General features: G+C 46.0%; 1 protein-coding gene across 1 annotated transcript; it reads right to left on the bottom strand.

Moving 5' to 3' along the window:
* Window positions 1–38: 38 nt before the first annotated feature.
* On the bottom strand, window positions 39–19,437 carry CD9 (CD9 molecule). Its single transcript, XM_082280093.1, has 8 exons — window positions 19,303–19,437; window positions 8,612–8,711; window positions 5,802–5,899; window positions 4,538–4,612; window positions 3,505–3,597; window positions 2,863–2,952; window positions 1,105–1,188; window positions 39–391 (listed from the first exon to the last, which is right to left on the bottom strand). The coding sequence occupies exons 1-8, from the start codon at window positions 19,366–19,368 to the stop codon at window positions 326–328; spliced, it is 672 nt and encodes a 223-aa protein (XP_082136219.1). The 5' UTR covers window positions 19,369–19,437; the 3' UTR covers window positions 39–325.
* Between the last annotated feature and the right edge of the window lie 398 nt (window positions 19,438–19,835).

Genomic DNA, 19,835 nt, shown 5'->3' on the forward strand with positions numbered 1-19,835 from the left:
AAACAGTGGGATTAATCAACATAGCAACATCTCCTCTCTCCCACAAACAATACATCTTACTCTTTATTAAGTATCAAATTGTGTCCAACATAAATTACATCCAGATTATGTAAGTTTCAAGAAAGTCAGATATTTTATGTACAATGTTTGTCTTGAGTCAGATAAACCTTTATCATTTTAACCTGTAACATAAAAAGCAAACCTACATCAGTACCAAATAAAGCATTAAAAAGGTAACAAATATATAACATTTTAGAAATGCTCTCAGAACTCTAAAGTTAATGATGGGGATTTTTATAGTGCAGGAATCTTGGGTTTGCAGCTCTTAGACCATCTCTCTTTCCCTGCGGATGGCACAGCACAGAATCATACTGAATATCATGCCAACAATCTGGAAAGGAAGCAGACAGGTTAGAGATCAGGAAAGTAAAGCACATGCTTTTATCAGCATGAGGACAAGCACCAGAGGCCACATTTATTCTGTGTTTTCACACTTTACTCTGGGATCCCTGCCCCACCATCCCCAAAGTTCAGATCATTCCCATGAATCCCATTCACCTCAATACTTGAGTATGTCAAGTTGGAAGGGACCCACAAGGATCTTCAATCCAACTCCTGGCCCTGCACAGCATCATCAGCTATAAACCACTGCCAGATCTCCTAAGAAACCTTTGATCATCCCAGCATGTGCTTTTCTCCAGAGAAGTCAAACACAAAGTATCAGCAGCCCTGTTATTTCAGCCCTCTAGCAGAGCCTGTAATTGTTATAAAGAAAAGAATCCCCAAGAGATCTGAGGATTAAGATGTGGGCCAGCAACAGGACCAATACATTTTCACGCCATATATACACACACCACTGATAAGATTTCACCACTGGTGAAAGTGCAAGGAGGCAGATCCTAATCCAAAGCAGAAGCAGGGAGGCCTGAGACATCCCAGCCTCTGCACTACCTCAGGGCCCTGCAGCACACACCCTGAACCTGCTGGGACTTGTCCTCCATGGAATGGCTGTGTGGGCTGCTGGGCCAGGCACTGTTCTACAAGACTTCTGCTCTGAGTATCCTCTGGGCACCCAGATACCCTCTGAATAATCTGGAAACTCACCATCATTACAGCAATGCCAAGGCCAACTGCTCCAATCACGTTGAATTTGGATTTGAAGACTTCATCAATGGCAGCAGGGCAGGACTGAAATGGGACAGATTGTTCATTAGTGTTTTTACACACACAAGGCTCATTAGAACTCATCTTTTGAAAGCTGCTTTGATCTGGCCTTTACTGCCACATCCTTAAAGAGAGCCAGGGATGGTTCACACAAGGGTTGGTGGAGAAGTTTAAACCTACTCTTCAAGTATCTCAAACCTGTTAACAGCACCTTGACTACAGCAGGCTTCCCCTCTCAATCTGAACACTCAGTTTATCAAGCTTGGCCTGTTACTAATGGCTGTCAGCACTTCAGATGATGCATTGCTCATCCCTTATCAAAAGGGATTTAAAGCCACTCAATATTGACAATTGCTACTGTAATTTTGCAGACACCTCATGAACCAACAGTGCATGGGAATGGCAGGATGTCCTGGACTAGGATCCATGCTAGGGGCAAATTCACAGAGGAGTCAGTTTAATGTTCCCAGGACAATGAATTACCCTTGCAACTAAAAAAAAAAATATATACATATATATATATGTATAGTCCCTTCCCCAGAACAGACACATGGTGGCCAAACAAGGCACTTTTACAGAGGTATAAATCTTTAAGAGCCTGGCAGCTGGTCAAAGTCTCATCCCAGCTTCTGTCCTGCTTGTTCAGCAGCGAACATCAGTGAGCTGCTGAAAGCTACCTTTCTCTGTTGTTGTTCCTTATCCATTCTAGAAAGAAAGACTGAATCTGGGATTAAAGGGATATACTGGCAAGAATGAGTCAGTTCAATCAGAATACCAACACAGCACTGCTTCTTAGAGGCACACTCCATTGCATCCCTTTGATCTTGCAGTCTATCCACTGTTTTTTTACAACTGGGAATAGGCATCACAAGACGAAGTTAACAGATGAAGCCAAAACACACAGCAGAATAAAAGCAAACAATAAAACCTGCATGCAGTCTCAGCTACTCCCACACACTCCAACTCAGACTGCACAGCCAGGACTAAAGATATAGACTGAAGGGTCTCATGTGGGCAGATACTTGAAGTTGTCAATTAAAGTGAAAAAAACAAGTCATTAATTTAAATCCTGCATGGTAAGAACCATAGGAGGACTCACACAAACTGTCCTGGAGCATAAAGCAAGAGCACCAGATGGTTGTAAGGAAAAGAGGAAGAGAGGGGTGGTTAAAATCTACACAAGCTGTTTTCTCCTGTTATTTGTGGCATACAAGCACCTCTGCAGCAATATTCCATGAGGGAAACTGAGTCAGAGAATTGCCTTCACAATGACAAACTCACCTGAACAGGCTACCAATGCCTTGCTCCCCTCTCCCTGTCCTTGCTGAAGCTTCAGACTTGCTCCCACCCCAAGCTCTACTTCTCCCTAACCAGGAGGGAGGTGACAGCAGTGAGGAGAACAGAGCTCTCAAGCACTGTGAGGGTGGCTTTTTTTAGGCAAAATTTTGATCTTCCACTGCCCACCCCACCAGGGAGTCTGTGACACACAGACTGCACATTTCCTGAGCAAGGTCAGATTTCCTGCTTGTTCTTTCCACAGTAACAGTGGGTTTGTTTTCCACAACCAGCCTGATTACAGACATAGACTGCCACACCAGTGTGACATGGGGATTTCCCATGGACTGGGAGGGTTTCCTAAACTGTGTTTCTCATTCTACCCACTGGGCAGAGCTGATGGTGAATTAAGCCAAGCTGTACCTTGACAGAGAACGACTCAGACAGCGTCTTTGCTGGACAGGTGTCCATGAACTGCTGCTCCAAAGCTCCAGTAGTGCCACAGCAGTTTAGCTTCAAGAGAAAACACAAAAAAGAGACCCAGGTTAAATAATCCTTATTTTTGCTCAGTAATCCAGTAAAAAAAAAAAAAAGAAAGTTTACATTAGTTTTTTTTACAGACCAAGTCCTGTCAACATGACTGCTATACACCTAATTTTAACAAGCCTTCATTAAATTCAAGGACAAGGTTCTGAAAGGAAGAGCAAGATCTCATTAAGTACACACAAAATCATTTTGGTGACAGCTTGTGCTCCTTACAGACACAAAGCTGAACCCCTCACAGACATGCAGGTGTGCATACCAGGGTGCCACTAGCTCAGTAGCACAGATCCAGGGTTTCCCAGCCTGCTGCTGAGCTTTAGAAAAACAAGAATTAGTTCTAGGCACTTCAGAAGGACAATAAAGGCATCCTGAATTCACTTATACTACACAAAAACATCTCTGAAATCTTTGGTTTCTTCTAACTAAAAAGAGACTAGACTTTTACAGGGGACTGGGTGGCATGGAGAACAGTGTAAGGAGCAGCTGTGTTACTCTCCAGGTTAAGCAGAACCATATACTTACAGCAAACTGAAATGCCTTCAGGGTGTCTCTGGCACTTGACTGAGTTCTCTTTCTATAGGTGTCCATGTAGAACTCCTTTAACTCATCAATAATCTAAGGAAAAGCAAAGAGTTGTCTATTAGTGGTGTATTAGCATCATACCTTATATTAATTATGAAAAACTTGCTTTCAGCAAGTCAGTCATCAAAAATCCACCCATTCTTCTGCCATGTACAAATAGAGGGTGGACAGAAGGCTCACCTGTTTCAGACAAGAAATAACTGTACAATCGCTTTAACAGCCACACCTAAACAAGTAAGACTGTTCCCCCTTCCAAATCTGAGCTTCTAAGAGGAGTGAGAGAACCAAATCTCTGCCCACTGGCTGCCCAAAAATATTCCCTACTCTACTGTACCCCAGAAGTTTCTGTACTTCCCCACTGTAAAATACAACGTGAGCAGAAAAGCAACTCTGGTCACCAAGCATCTGATTTTAAAGGAAGACAGAATCTTGACTGCTTGGGTGGGACAGGCCATGTCAGTCATGCTTCAGGTACAGAAACACCCAGCCCTCAACTGACCCAGCTCCTCTCTGGATGTGGTAAAGCTTCCCAGCCAGCCTGCTTCACCTCACAGCTCAGCCAGGTACTGTCTGGAGGGCACCTCTAGCACACAACAGCTTCTTGGATTCTGGCTTCCCTGCCAGAGTCTAATTTTTAAATATTAGAGTTAGATTTCTTGTGTTGATTTGCTTGCATCAGCCTTTTTCCTCTCCCCCAAATTTCCAGGGTAATAAGGATTTGACTGGCACCAGTAGAGATGACAGCAGACTGCTGACTGTGGGCACATTCATAGGCTGTCTGGGGTCAGAAAGGCACTTTCAAGATCACCTAAGTCCCACCCCCTGCCATGGGCAGGGACACCTTCCACTATCCCAGATTGCACAGAGACCCATCCAACCTGGCCTTGGGCACTTCCAGGGATGGGGCAGCCACAGCTTCTCTGGGAAACCTGTGCCAGCATCCCACCACTCCCAACTTTTAAGAGCAACCTACCTTTTCTTTATTTGAAAATCCCCAGATCCCAGCAGCAATTTCAAGGGCAAAAATCACAAAAAGGAAGAAGAAGAACTAGAAAAGAAAGACCACATTATTCATGAAGGCCACAGCACCACAAAGCAGCATCACACACATACACTGCAAGTTTGTCCAGTCTTGTGGGAGCTGTCACTCAACCAGGTTGCAGTTAGAGGTCTGAGACATTGGTAACACCGGGAAAAAGGACACTGGGTTAGCACTTCTTCCCAGGAGCGTCGGTAAGTCTGGCAGTGCTCTCCAAGCAACAGTTCTGCTTTTTGATCAGTGTTAATTAAAGTCAATCATCTGTTAACTCCAACTTTGAAGTTGTCCAAGTCATTCAGACACATCAAAACAGCTGACACCAATTCTTCACTCTGGTTTGTCACTCCTGTTGCTTTAGGGGTCATTACTTAATTCCTAGCTTGCCACCAGCTCCCAGAGAGTTAATGGTCACTTTGTTGTGTGTCCCATAATACACAAATAAAAGTGTTCTGTCTCTCACTGACTACCAGATCCAAAACACCACTATCATTTAGAAGCACTTTAAAGAGATACTCAGAATTACAAAGGGCTTAGAGGCATCATTTTGCAAGTAATACTTGAATTTTAGGTTCTTCTGTGACACAGAAGGGGAATTGTTCTTTCAGTGGCCATAGTAGTTGTTTTTTATTAACTAAGTCTTCTGGTTATTTGGATGAGTAGTTCTGCAAGTGTACAGATGTGCACGAACCCAGTAAGCTCTACTGGCCCCTCCAGTCTGAAAACAATGAGGTTGCTCTCCAGAAATTGGCTTGCAGAGCAGTTGTCAACTAGAAGAGCTCATCCTGTGATTATGAACAGTAGAGCCTTGTTTCAAGCATCAAATACCACAGTTCTGGTCTCAGAGATTAAAGACTGCACAACCTTCAGAGTTCAGGATAAACTGTCTAGCAATGATAGCATGGCTCTTATCAATATTTTAGTTCTGTGTTCACAATACTCCCAGTCTTGACACTTCAGGGTATGTCAGACATATCCAGCCTCTTGATATCATCCTGTGTTCAAATACAGCATGAACATTTGGATTTCAAGCCAGAAATGAAATCTATATTTAACATTTTAGCATTATGTAGGTGACCATGAGTTTCAACACTGTGATTGTTCTGGGTCCACAGTCCGTTGCCCTTGAATTACACAGTACTATTTTCCTTCCTTTCTCATCATGCTGCTCAAACTTTGAGCATTAACCCTGAGCACTTACCAGGCCAAGCATACACTGAGATTCCTGTGATGCACCACAACATCCCAAGAAACCAACCAGCATCATAAGTGCACCAGCTCCAATAAGGATGTAAACACCTAGGGAAGAAGAAAACAAATGTGTGCAGGTCACTGAGACCTCAGCAGCAAAGTATGAAATTAATTGCTCCACAAATAGCACTTGTAGCTTTTGCCAAGGTTTCTTTACCGAGATGTTTCACGTAAAAAAAAAAAAGGGGGGGGGACAGTTGTGTGTCATTTTCAAAGCAAGCACATCTGAAAAATTGATAAATAAAACCTTCAACTTGTCACAATTAATGTGTATCCCTAGTGCAGTTTCACAAGTTTTAGAAAATGGGCAAGATAAAGCCATCTAAGATAAGCTGGAAGACACTTTTTAAAACTGGCTCAGAGGCAGAGTTATCCACTTCTCCTTAGGTGAAGATAGAGACAACTGGATTTAGAGACAGTTGAACAGTGGTTTATTAACAACTGAGAAGTCTTGAAGCAGATTCTTCTTCAAACTATAAAAAGTGTCAGAGCTTGTAAACTATTCTGCCCAGAATTGAGGTAGTAAATATATATTGAAACAGAAAGAGCAAACATTTCTGGGCTAAAAGGCTCCATTCATGCCCAATCCTCTGGCTCCTAGACTTGGGAACAACCAGCCTAAGCATCATAGCTGTGAGCTGGAAAAAGCAAGAGAAGTCCCAAAGGATGACAAGGAAGTATTACAGGGGTGGTAAAATATCAAAGAATCAGCACAAAGATCAATGGGGACAAAAATACAGTTCAGAGACCCAATCAATACTAATTAAAGGAAGCCAGATGTAAGCATTTGCAAATGATATATTCTAGATGCAAACCAGTAAGATTAGCTGCCAAAATAAGCATCTACTTGATGAAGCATTTGTAAGGATTAAGCCTGACATTCCTTATCAGGAGGAAATTCCAACATGGACTTTTTAATCTCATCTTAAACTTTTTTCCATTTTGAAAAATTAGAATAAAAATAGTCCATCAGTACCTCTTATTCCAGTTTATTTTGAGCTGTACAGAAAGCCTTTGAGGTAACTTGCTTTGTAACTTACTGCAGTCAGTAACTACTCCCAGAAAATTATGTTAAAGCAGAAATTCCTATTAAGCTTCCTTTTAAAACTCAGTTTAACCTACAGAGATTTCAATCAGGTTTCACTGGCTGCATCCAGCCAGTAGCTTAAGCATCACACCATAAAAGTTTTATGTTTTAGGAGGTGAAAGGGTTGTTTTAGACTACCTAAAATAAGACTTGCTAAATATTCACCTCAATGGCCAAGTTTAGGTTTCTGTTCCTTTTCTGAGGTCCACTTATAAGCATCTGGGAATCTTCCTGGCAGCTCCATGAACCACGCAGTTTGCTAGGATGCCATCATATCAAGGGCAAAATACAAATTTTCTCACAGATAAGATGTTTGCATGCCTGCAAACAGATGTTTGCATGCCTGCAGCTTCTTCATGAAGCCCCATAAGCATCTCAATATTCCCAGCTGTGGCCTCTACACCATTCCTAACAGTATTCCCTGTAGGCACAGGCTACCAGATACCATGAGGCTGCAACACAGGTTGCACCTCCTTGCAAGTGACCCTTCAGACCCCAGTCTGGGAGTTGTCACAGGTTGAGCAGCCCACAACAGGAGCCAGTTTTTGGCAAGAGAGAGATGAAGCTATCCTTTAATGATCACCTAATTCCAATCCCCTGCCAGGGGCAGGGACACCTTCCACTATCCCAGCTTGCTCAGAGCCCCATCCAACCTGGCCTTGGACACTTCCAGGAATGGGGCAGCCACAGCTTCTCTGGGCAACCTGTGCCAGGGCCTCAGCACCCTCACAGGAAACAATTTTTTTGTAATATCCCATCTAAACCTGCTCTCTGTCAGCGTGAAGCCATTGCCCCTTGTCCTGTCACTCCAGGCCCTTGTCAAGAGTCTCTCTCCATCTTTCCTGTGGACTCCCTTCAGGCACTGCAAGGCCACAGTGAGGTCACCCCAAAGCCTTCTCTTTTCCAGGCTGAACAATCCCAACTCCCTCAGCCTTTCCTCACAGCAGAGCTGCTCTAAGGGTTTGAGCACCTACAGGTGACAACCACCAAATTATGTATGTTGCCCTGCCCAAGCCTAGAAGCAACTGTAGAGATCAAAAACAAAGTTCAGATAAAATCCAGTTCACTCAGGAATTCCTATGACATTAACATAAACTGAAAATACGTGTGTCCCCTAATTAATCTTCTTACAAACACCTTCCACATGGTTGAGCTAAAGCTACGTTGATCCATGTGGGCTGGAGAAATTCTCATATGGACCAAGATATTTGTGCATTCTTCCCATTCAGTTCAGTATGAATTAGGAGATGTGGGGCTTTTAAGAGTTAGCCAACAGTGCACATGCTCCTTCTGAGAGAAGAGGCAACAGAGTTGTGTTTTGGGTCGTTTAGGTTGGTCACTCTGGAGAAAAAATATTAATTACTCATTTAGTTTAGCATGAAACTTTGCTGACGCATATTGTGATGAGCATCAGAAGAAACATCCTCTGAGTCTACCAGGAGCCCTTGGGATTACAAAATGTTTACTGACAGTAACAAAGAGGAACTGCTGTGGGAAAAAGGATGAAGAGCCAAGAAACCACTCACACAACAGCGCTGCACAGGGGAAGCTGCTCTCGGGCTGTTTAGGGCTGCTTTGCCTTTCTACCCTTTAAGGAAAGCCAAGGTTTCTCAGCAGCCTGGAAACTAGGGTGCAAAAGTGTGACATATTCCCTGAGTGATCCTCCAGCTCACCTGTGTAAAACTTTGTGTCAGATTCCAGTTCAAAGACGCTTTTGGTCTGTGAATCAAAGTGAAGCCATAGTCCAATTGCAAGAACTGCTGTCCCTGCAAGCTGTAAGAACAAGGAAGGCTTGTTAAATGATACCAATTACTCCACCCACCCTTGCATTAGTAACAAAATCAGAAGCAAACACAGAATACAGCTCTTATTTAAAGAGGTGGTGACAAAGGACCAGCATAAAAGGATGGGGATACCAACACATGAACAAAGTTCCACCCATGAGGCACCTTGTTCACAGAGGCATTTACATAATATAAACTCCATGCCACAGGAGAACAATGCCATTCTTGTTCCTTCCTGAAAATATCCAAGGTTTTGCCAAGTGTCAGTATTTCTACTAATCCTTCCACACATTGTTTTATTCTGGGTGGCTGCAGTGACACTGCATGGCTGAGTGACCTTAAAGCTTCACACCGAAGAGCAAGTGTAATACAAGGAAAAGTGCCTTGTGAGGCCAGCTGAAAGTTTCAGTGTATTAAACAGACTCCTGAGAGTTCAGTGTACCATAGAAGGGAGTTCAGGAAGAGTGCCCTTCTTGCAAAACAAGATAAAACCAACCCATTAAGTGACCACACTGACAGGAAGAAGAAAATACAAGCTGCAGAATTAACAACATTGCTGATCTGGAGCAGTACAATCAAATTTTAGGTCGTATTTAATTTTATTTCATTATCATCCCTGCCTGTGTGCCTCCAAGTTCCTCTTAACATTGGTGCCTGTGTTTGCAGCAAGTCACTTTGTGTATAAATTAGCCTCTGGATGAAACATCAGGCAAAAGGCATAGGAAGTGTTGCAAGAAAGAGGGAATTGCACTCTGGTAAGGCAAATAGCAACAGTTTGCTTTCAACAGACTGAATCCTCCCTTAAAAAGAAAAAAAATGGGGTTCTCTTGCATGTGGAAAAAAAAGAACAAACCAGGACAAAGTAGAAAGCTGGAGTGTGCTTCTCAGTTTTCCCTTTAAAGACCATTTACTATTAAAAAAAGCTCTGCAAAAGTGAGATGAGAACAGAAATCCCAAATGTTGCAGCAGACATTAAAAATTTAAACTTAAGAGTGAGCAACAAGTTTATAAAAAGTCTGGTGCTTGGGCCAGGAAAAGCATGCAAGCAAGCAAAAATAAAAGCCCAGTAAAGCTTGATCTCTGATAAGAAGGTCCTTCTAGAAGGAAACAACATTCCTGATACGCCTCTAAGCAAACGGGAAGTGTTTAATAATGGCAACTTTCAGTGGGAATATGGATGGCCTTCCCTTGGCAAGCACCCAAGGATACACCCCTTCCACACCAAGCCCAGCTGAGAAACGGGAACCTGAGAGCCCCTTCTCCCTGCTGTGGAAGAGTTCTTGCTCGCAGGCAGCCCTAGCTTTCCTAAACCAGCTTTTCTTGTAGGGCAGGAAGCCGAGTGCCAGGCCTGCCTCCAAGAGGAGCTGCAGGGCTGTAGCTGGGAAAACAGATCAAGTGACACACAACCCACAAGGCTAAACTCACCTGGAGGTTTCCAGACATAAGCAAAAGGCCTTTGTTGGTTGTTCCTGGTGCTTACTCCCAAGCACACCTGCACACACCTCCTGCTTGCCTTGCTAGGGCTACCCTGACAAGATGATTAAGTTATGTTGGAGCACCTTGGTACGACACAGAATGTCACAAGAGTGTCATTATTTCAATTTCTTGTGCCACAGCTGCACCCCAAGGGGAGGGAGAGGTGCAAAAGTGGACTGGCAGAGAGAAGGGATGCTGCTCTACCTGCTCTCCTGGCTGCAGCATCACTTCAAAAAGCCTTTGCCACCTCATCTCACCCCAGTGCCTCAGTTCAAACATCAGAAGGGCTTAGTGATGGAAAAAACTCTGCTTCTAGACTGCTGTTCAGCCACCCAGTATTAAATAAACACTCTGCTTGAGACTCCCTTTCCTGGGTCATCCAACAGTCTTCAGCTTTTATTGGGATTCAGATCACCATCATTACAAAAAACCTGCAGCCTCTGCTGGTTTTTCCAGGAACTCACAAACTGCAAAGCCACAAGCCTGAGCACCCACATCTTCCTGCCCACCACACGTGTTTGCAGCTTATCAAGCTCCAGTGTTTGAGTAGAGAGCTCTGCAAATGGAGCAGGGCACAGAAAAGGCCTGCAAAACTAAAGAAACTCTTAAGCCATACTGTAACCATGCAGATAATCTTAAATTTCCAAGCAAAGGAGAAGGCTCAGTTAATGACCTCTAGAAACAACCTGGTCTGTTTACATTGGGCAGAGATGATGTACCTCATATAGCACCTTTCAAAACACAAATTTAACCCTTCCCCCACCACCACCCAGAGGTACATGGCATGTTTTCTCCTTGGAAAAGCACTCACTCCGTGGGAAAGGTTAAGAAGATGCCAGCAAGACAAGAGACTTACAGGACCACAGAACAGTGATAACACTTCATGCCAGCAGACTGCTGCACAGCACTAAAAAAAGTGGCAGAATTTAACAGAGTGATAATTCTCTCCATGGTGGACTAGAAATAAAATGCAGCTCCTTCATCCAAGAATAAGAGACTTTTTGTCTCATTTTCTTAAGGAAAGCAGACTTATGTTCTCAGTTTGTGCTCTTCCTACCCACAGTGACCACTGAACTAAAAAAAGGCAGTTTTAAAGCAGAAGGCAAGAAACTTGAAGCTTCAAGTTTCCATCAAAACAAGGGAGAAACGAGGACACAGCAACACCAGCCTCTGAGGAAGAGAAAAGCACAGCCCCATGGGCACTTGGCAGCACCTCTGGCCAGTGTGGCACACCTGAGGCTGAGGCACTGTCACCTCCCTGCTCACCCACGCTGTGCCAGCAGGATGGGCAGCCGTGCTGGGATGGTTTGGGAGCTGTGTTTTTCCTTGCTGGGAAAGGGATGCAAGGCCCCCCCACCTCGGCTGTGTGGAAGCAGATCCCCAGATAACCTAATTGTCGGGTTTTTGTTTGGAAATCCAAGGGGACTGCCCATCTAACAGACTTGTTTTGTCACAGGAATTGAGCAATACTGAGTGTTTCTAAGTAGCTCTATCGTGCGATGAAAGAGAAATTTAACAGAAAAAGAACGACACTATTTCTGAAAGTAATCCATTTTGTCTGGCTTCACACACACAAAGAAAAGAGTGGGTTTGTGTGCTTAACAGACAGGTAAGTAGTATGTTTCTATAGTGACAAGTACAGCAAAAAGAGCTCAGAATACAGGGTTGGATTTTTTTTTCCAATCTGACCAAAACGTGAAGTTAAAGGGGTACTGCTCACTCACTGTTTTGGAAAAGTTTGCAGCAGTGATTTTCCAGTAACAGCGTGTCCTGGCACAATCATGGTACTGACTTCCCTGCTCCAGCTAACCAGGCTTCCTTGTTTCCCCTAACCTCCACTCCCAGCTCATTCCTGCTCTACTTGGCTACTCTATGGCTGCAACAGGATAAAGCTCCCTGGTCACTCCTTTCCCAGCCCTGTGCAGGCTTCTCGGGTTGTTTTTTTTTTTTGCACCACGTCCAAACACACCCCCTTTGCCCCGAAAGCTCACTCCTGCATGCAGCTTTCTGCCTGTTGCAACAGCCAAACCAGCTTTTTCGGTCTATCTTCCTTTCTCACACAGCCCTGCACCTTCCCTAGTGAGCCTCCTGCGCAGGACTTCCCTCCTCTCACCCACCCCACCCCTTCTCCGAAGTCACCCCTTCCCACTGCTCTGGTGTGCCCCCCTCTCTTTGCCTCCGGGTACATCTAAGGGTGTGTCCCAGCCTTCCATGTGAGAAGAGGTAGCTAAGAAAGGACCTGAACCAGTCAAGGATACACTTGAGACGAGAAAAACTGTGTTATCCTGGAGGCAGGAGCCACACAGAACACTCTGCCTCCCTCCCCTCACCATCCCTGGCTAACTTGAGCCTGAGCTCGGGGTGTGCCTCAGCACTGAACGCTATCAAGCAATTCCCACCGCATTTCTGCCCCCCTTTGACACCTGAGGTTTCACAGATATGGTCTCCCAGCAGAAGGCTTGCACAGGAAACCGCTGGATTTAACAACAATGCCATAAACACGTGTTAAAATCTTGAGTTTTAAACAAAAAATATCCCAAATTTTGTTAAAACATCCTATAGCAGCACAATGCACGACACTATTTTTGAAAGCTGGAAAGTTTATTTTGGATTTAACCACTATTTTGCAAGGACCATTTTGTTCAGTCCCTTCTGACCTTGTCACCTTGACAGGGACAATCCCCAGACAAGCACCCTACTTGCCTCAGACACCTTAGAGCATCTTATCTTTCCACGGGCAGAATCACCTCTCAAGGTCCAAGCACTAATCGAGTCCTTAGGACAGTCCTTTGTCTATCCTGGCAGAGAAAGCTTTGGGAAGGGGACACCCTCCCCCAGCATCCACCAGCCCTTCCTCCACTTCCACAGGGTGGAGGCAGGGATAGGGAAGAAATCAGACACTTCAAGAACACCTGATAAGTGGCTCAAAGCCTGTAAAAAAAAGCCTTTGCACAAGAAAACTGTGGGTTCTGTCATTTTGATATGTTCAAGCCAAGCTTACATACAACTTCTACCAAGCTCATGGCATTACTTCCAGCAGAAGGTAAGTCACTATGTGCAAATACAGAAGTCAGTCAAAAATAAATACTACTTTCAGTGTTGTCAGCTAAGCATTGCATCTAACAGAACACTTACTCATTTTTTTTCTTGAAGTGAGAAGGTATGTCAGGCCCTACACTACTGTTCTATACATAGGTTTACCCCTGGACATGACAAGAAGACATAAAAAAAGCCATCTTCACTTCTAAACACTTGAATTTCTAGCTAAAAATCTGACTGCATAAGACAATTTACTTCTCACTGTGTTAGACTGAACTAACAAAGCCAGGACCAGATCTATAACATTGCAACGCATGTGCAAAGAAACTGAGAACATTATGAGTAGTAATGAACTACTAGTTTCTGTCCTGTTATTTGCTGGTATTCCATAAATAAAACCCCATAAACAGTAAGTACAGGTGAGGCTCAACTTCACTCTAAATCCTCAATTACAGAATTAGTGTTAGCCACAACAGCACAGGTTTTCAGAGCTTTGAAAAAGCTCCCCTAACACTTGGTGCTGTGTAGGCTTGCAGTTATATGAGAAACCACAGCTATTTTCAAACTCCTTTGGAAAAAAGTGGATTGGAAAGGAAGTATTTTCTTTCTGCTTAGCTAATTTCAAGAATGTTGCAGCCTATGTTAATGTTACAGCACTTTTTGCAATAAAATGGTGCTCCAGTACAGTAGGAACAGCATTACAAAATTCCTGGACCACTGCCAAGACTAGTGCCCATTTCATACAAGTTCCTATTCAGAAGCCAGTCTACTATATTTGCAATTAGAATTGCAAATAGGAGCTAGGACTGCTAGAACTCTTAAGTAGCTTCACATGAGGTTTCTCAAGGCAACATACTCCATACTCCACTCCTGACTTCACAGCACTTACTGGAGTCAAAATACACTGAACTGAGCCCAAGCAGCATTAGGGTCACACACTGTAGCCAGCAAGTGCATCAGTTCATTACAGAAAGCAAAAGCCACTCGTTTCTGGGTTTTTCATATGTGCCTGCATATATTCATACAAACAGACACGTGCATATTTCCCTGCCCATCCTGCAAGTCCTCCACTCCACTGGAGGAGGAAAGACCCTCTGAATTGCTCTTCTTGGTGCACAAAAGCAGCTGAGATTATGGCTCAGAACAAAGTCCTGGGTATCCTCAAGTTACAGAAGGAAAAGAGCTCTCCAGGCCTAATTCTGCTCATCTTACTTTAGCAGGCACTACCACAGACAAATGCATTTACTCATAAAACACACAGCGCTCTGGAGAGTGGCAAGTTAGGACAAGAGAGCTGCCCAATAGTGGAAAGGAGCAAGAAAATGAATGCCCAAAACTTCAACCTGAACTCTGCCTCTGCGCTACAGCACTTGTTTGCCTAAAACACATTAAACTATAAATAGCAGCAGCAGAAGTCTTTGTATCCCACAAAATTCACAAGGGGAAAACCCAGCACTGAAGTCTACTGATGCAAGGCCTTGTTTTTGTTCAGCAGCGGGAAGCCAGTGGGAGAACACACAGGCACTTGCCTGGCACGATCCAGGCAGCTCAGAAGCCCACAGTTTCCCTAGGAAAAGACTTCATCACCAGGACCAACAAGCCTGAGCAAACCCAGGGAGTTAAGGGAGCACAGCTAAAGGCAGTCACTCATTACACAAGTCAGGGCAATCCAGCATTGTTCACACTAAGGCTGGTCCAAGCCAACTTTGCTAAGACCACTTCACTGTTCAAGTTTAAGGCACAAAGTGTGTTGTTTCCATCAACTTCTTGGCAAGTCTTTATTTCTGTATCAGGCTCGACACCTCCCTTCCACACCCCAAATCAACCCCCAAACTTCTGTTATTAGAGACCAGACTATCAGAGATGCCAGGGCCAGGACTGGCCATGCCAAGATAGCAGAGCTGTTTGCAAACCCAGGTGGGAGAACACCAGCCCCAGCAAGGGCAGTACAACAGCAGCAAGGAGCCTGGTGCCTGCTGCAACCCTCCATCCAAAGAGAAAATATAGCCATCCCTAATTCCTACACCTCAGACATGGTATTGAACCCCACAACTTACTGATTCATGCTTAACCTGACTTGTAGCAAACATCCAAAGATGTCCCCTTCCTTCCATTTAGGCCACAAGCACATTTTAAGCCAAGCTCTGAAGTCCCAAAAGTTTCAGAGAACACATATGTGCCCAGCCTTCCCAACTGGAGAGGGGCCATGAGATCAATCAAGCACAAGATCCTCAGGAAGGGTTAGGATAACAGGGCAGACAGTAGCATTTCCCAGGACCGACCTCCCGGTCTACATGTTGAGCACTTAAAGATTGTGCAAAGACACAGACAACACCTTGGGAGAAGAAAAACTAACAAAAGGCTGCTGAACTCCATGTTAGCCAGGTACCCCTTGACCAACCTATTCCTCAACACCTGCTAAGGGAGAAAGCACGACCACTGTCCCCACAGTCACACTTTTCTTCTGAAAATGTCCTCTTTCCTGGCCTAATACTCCACAGCTCTTGCTCACTGCCTCTTTCAATATAGTCAGGCCCTACCTACTGCCTGGACAATCACAATCCTGAAGATCTCTAGCACATTTCCATGCTGAAGAATCCCAACTTACTTAGAGTTACTGATGGCAGAAACTCTCCTCTTCCTTTCCCAAACATTATCAAGACCCACTATGATCCTCTCAAGGCAGGCAGATGACCAGAGCAGCCTGCAACACTGCAGGACACCAGCATGCCATGGATTTAGGGAGCCATCTTCTCTCAGTCCTTCATTTCTGAAGCTCTTTTTGCTCTGTTGATCCTGAGCACCGAGCTGGTGCTTTTGTGAAGCCACCACAGAGCCTTTTCTCCCAAGGCTTCACTGCTCCATGGCAGCAGCTGCCCCTGAACCATTTAGTTCTTAACTCCAGGCAGCCTCCTGCTGGTGCCTTCCACAGGAACAACTTGAAGCCTGCCTTTGGCAAGAGTCTCACCCTGCCGTGTCACACACCCTGCTGTGTCAGCATGCAGGCATCACCTCCATCACTCTGGATACTGGGTGCCAGCCAGCACCCCAGCAGTACCTCCCATGCTTCTCCAGATGAGGTGAGACTGTACTGATCACCACAAGTGTGCCAGCACCACTGCTTCTCTCCACAAGGGGAGAGCTGCACCTCACCACAGTCCTGCCTCCACTCCAACAGCCAGCTCATCCTCACCAGGATCTTATTCCAGGACAGCCTGGTTTTAACAAGAGGCCTGAGATTTCCAGAAGACATTGAACAAGTGAACCAACACCAACCAGCCCTTGCTCTCTCCAACATTAAGGCTTTTTAAAGGCTCCAAGGCAGCAGCTTCATGGACTCTGACTTCTCCTTGCAGTAGCCAGTGTCCTATCTCCACATGTACATCTGCTTTTAAAGACTCTTCTCCTCCACTTCTTCCAGATGCTCCGTATGTGCCACTCTCCCTGTATCCCAGACTACCATAAAGCGAAAACCCAGCCTCCAATTCGCTGCATTCCAGCGCTCCAGCACCCAGATGGATGGTGAGCAGGGGGAGTTACCTAATCGAAACTCACTTGGAGTTCTGAAGTGTTGTGTGACCTTGGAGAACTGTTAATCAAACATTAGCTGCTGTTTCACCTCCTCTGCATCAAGAGGTCAGTTCAAGCCTGTGCAGGATTCAAAGACAGGTTATGGCACAGAACTTTGCCAAAAATCTTCCCCAATAAAATAAAGTCCTGCCAAACATCGCTCCCAAAACTTTCATACTTGGAGCTATTACTGCCTGGAAGGATTCCCTGAGAAACTCCCTTTTCCTCATGTGTCTGAAGAGGGGTATGTTGGATTTGCTTTTGCAGATTACTCCTAAAGCTTTCCTTTGACTAACCTTATTGGATATTTTATTTAGCTCACCAGAATTTATGAACCTTTATGTCCTTCCTTTGGATATAGCTTAAGCTTTGAGAGTTCCCCTTTTAACGTCAGTAACTTCCTTTACCAAGCTATTTGAGCCTTTCTGCTTCCTTTCACCCTTGTTCAAGCCTCTGATGGAAGCAAATACATTCCACCTAACATGGCATCCACAGCCACCTGCAGGTTTGCTGCAGACCACTTAAATTCCTCACCTATCCTTTTGAGGCAACTTATTTCAAAAAAAAAAAAAGGAGACTCAGCATTGCACTCAGGCACAACAGTTTCTGTCAGCTTCATTCCATTACTTCACAGACATTTCACATCTGCAAAGCCGTAAGAAACATTAAACCCTTTTTTCTTATTAGGGTGATTCTTGCCTTCTAATGCTGCCAGCCCCAGGACACCATTCATTTTACACTGTTCAGTGCAGAATAACCCAACATACGGCTACTTTATTTCTCCCCAGAGGACTCCAGGTTCACTAAAACCACACCCTTTAAACTCCCCTTCACCAGTTTTCAGGAGGCCACAATGACATGTAGTGATCCCCAAGAGCCAAGGACCACTCCAGCTGGTCAAACACACACTTATCTGTGGCTGACCCAAGCTGCTTGGATTTTACTGCCTCTTGGGGCCTCCAGACACTGGGATCTTCAAGATGCATTAATCTCCCTTTAATTCTTTTTTTATTTCTCTTCTCTTTCCCACATCCTAGCTGGATACTGCCAGCCTCAAAAAGGCCACCTGAAAAGCTGTCATCTCTCAGCTCCTCTGGGCAGCAGCACCAGCTCCTCTTCCCTCCATGCTGTCACCAGTACAATTCTGTATCCACAAGCACTCAAAGGTACAAGTAAAGTCTCAGAGCTTTATTACCGTGACACTCCCGTGCAACAGGTACATCCAGAGCTAAACAAAACCCTGCTCCCTATCCTCAGCCCTGGGCCCCAGACAACAAGGTGGAGATGCTCAGGTTAAAAGCTTCTTTGAGGCAATGCCTTTGCCACAACAAGAAATTTCGTCCTATAAAACACTTCGCAGAAAGTCTGCAGCTTTGAAACAAGCCAACAAAACAAAACAAAGCAAACCACGAATACTTCAGTCTTTTTCAACAAGAGGTTTAGAAACTCAGTGACCAGAAGTTTCAGGCAGTGCTTTGTTAGGCTTTTCCTTCTGATGAGCTGTAACCCTCCAAATATGACAGCCCTGCTCACTGTCCTGGCAAGTCCTGGGTGGCAGCATATGCTTTCCTGGGTCAAATTCTGCACAACTTCCCTCAACTGCAGCCCAGCTCTGTTTCCTCAACTCTGCTGTAAGCCATTTTCACATCGAGACATCCCGAGCATTTTATCCTTTAACACTGCAACTTCCACTCATCCCACGGGCAGTGCTTCGACTGACTCCAGACGCGGCTTCTTTCTGCAGCTCCAACTTCATTCCTCCACATCAGAGCCACACACGCACTTGTCCACCGTGGCCAACAGCCCAGAAAAACCCAACTTTCTGAACTACACACTTCGCACCTATCCATCAGGCACACAAGCAGCTGTGCTGCGCTCCTGTGGTACTTTTCCATGCAGCAGCCAGCGCTAAATCCAGGTGCCCATGCCCCGAGTGCTTGAGAACAGCCTCAGCCTCTCAGCACAGCCATGCTTTCTCACCCTGCCTGGCCAACCACACCGGAGACGCGATTTCAACTGGTGCTGCTCTACTCCGAGAGATTAAACTCGAAGCGAAGCCACAGTTCCTATCAACACGAGAAGTTTACACACACGACAACCACAGGCTGCAACTTGCGAGGAACCGGCTCAGCCCGGACACAGCCTCGGCACCGGGGAAGCCCCCGGGGAGCCCGACCTGCACACAGAATTTTAGGGCGAGGATCGTATGTAGTGCGAGGGGACGGGGGGGCTACCCGCAAACCGAGCATCCCCTCCCCGCCCGGCAGCACACTCAGCCCGCCTTACGATAAAACCCGAAAGACGTGAAAAATAAAGCGGTGAGCACCCGGGCACCCGCCCCTCTCCTCCCGGGCGGCAGCAAGTGGGGAAAACGGCAGAAGCCACGCACCAGAAAAGCGAATAAAACGCGGCTCCCGGCGCTTCCCCTCCCCTCCATCCCCATCCCGCGGGCTCCCTCCCGGGCAGCGCGGGGGGCACAGCCCGGGGCGCCTCACCCAGAAGATGAAGTTGAAGCCGAAGAGCAGGTACTTGATGCACTTGGTGCCTCCTTTGACGGGCATGGTGGCGGCTGCAGGCGCGGTGACGAGGCTCCCGCGCTCCGACGCCGCTCCTTAAATGCGGCCCTGCCCGGGCGTCCGGGGACTCCCCCGCCCGCCCCCGGGGCCGCCCCCGGCCGCGCCCCGCACCTGGGGCCGCCCCGCTCCGCCACAAGGCCGGGCGGGCTCCCAGTGCTCTGGCAGCGTCACACGGGGCCGTGCCCGGCCGTCCTGGGGGTTCGGAGTGCCCGGGCACGGAGGGGAGGCACGGGGCGCGTCAGAGTCCCGCTTCCGGCCCTGCACGGCGCAGCCCCAGCAATCCCAACTATACCTGGAGCGTTGTCCAAACGCTCCTGGAGCTCTGGCAGGGTTGGAGTTGTGACCGCTTCCCTGGGGAGCCTGTTCAGTACCCGACCACCCTCTGGGTGAAAAACTTTGTTCTAATACCTAACCAGCCCCACCAACCCAAGCCGACATGCTCTTGCATAGAT

Source organism: Coloeus monedula (assembly GCF_965178545.1).
Source record: "Coloeus monedula genome assembly, chromosome: 4".
NCBI lineage: Eukaryota > Metazoa > Chordata > Aves > Passeriformes > Corvidae > Coloeus > Coloeus monedula.

Bases quoted from the DNA above. Each gene is read 5' to 3' on its own strand.
- CD9 (XM_082280093.1), bottom strand. From the start codon at position 19,368: ATGCCCGTCAAAGGAGGCACCAAGTGCATCAAGTACCTGCTCTTCGGC. The intron at 1,189-2,862 runs GTACAGCTTGGC...GTCCCATTTCAG, and splicing joins CTGAGTCGTTCTCTGTCAAG to TCCTGCCCTGCTGCCATTGA. The intron at 392-1,104 runs GTGAGTTTCCAG...CTTCCTTTCCAG, and splicing joins TTGGCATTGCTGTAATGATG to ATTGTTGGCATGATATTCAG.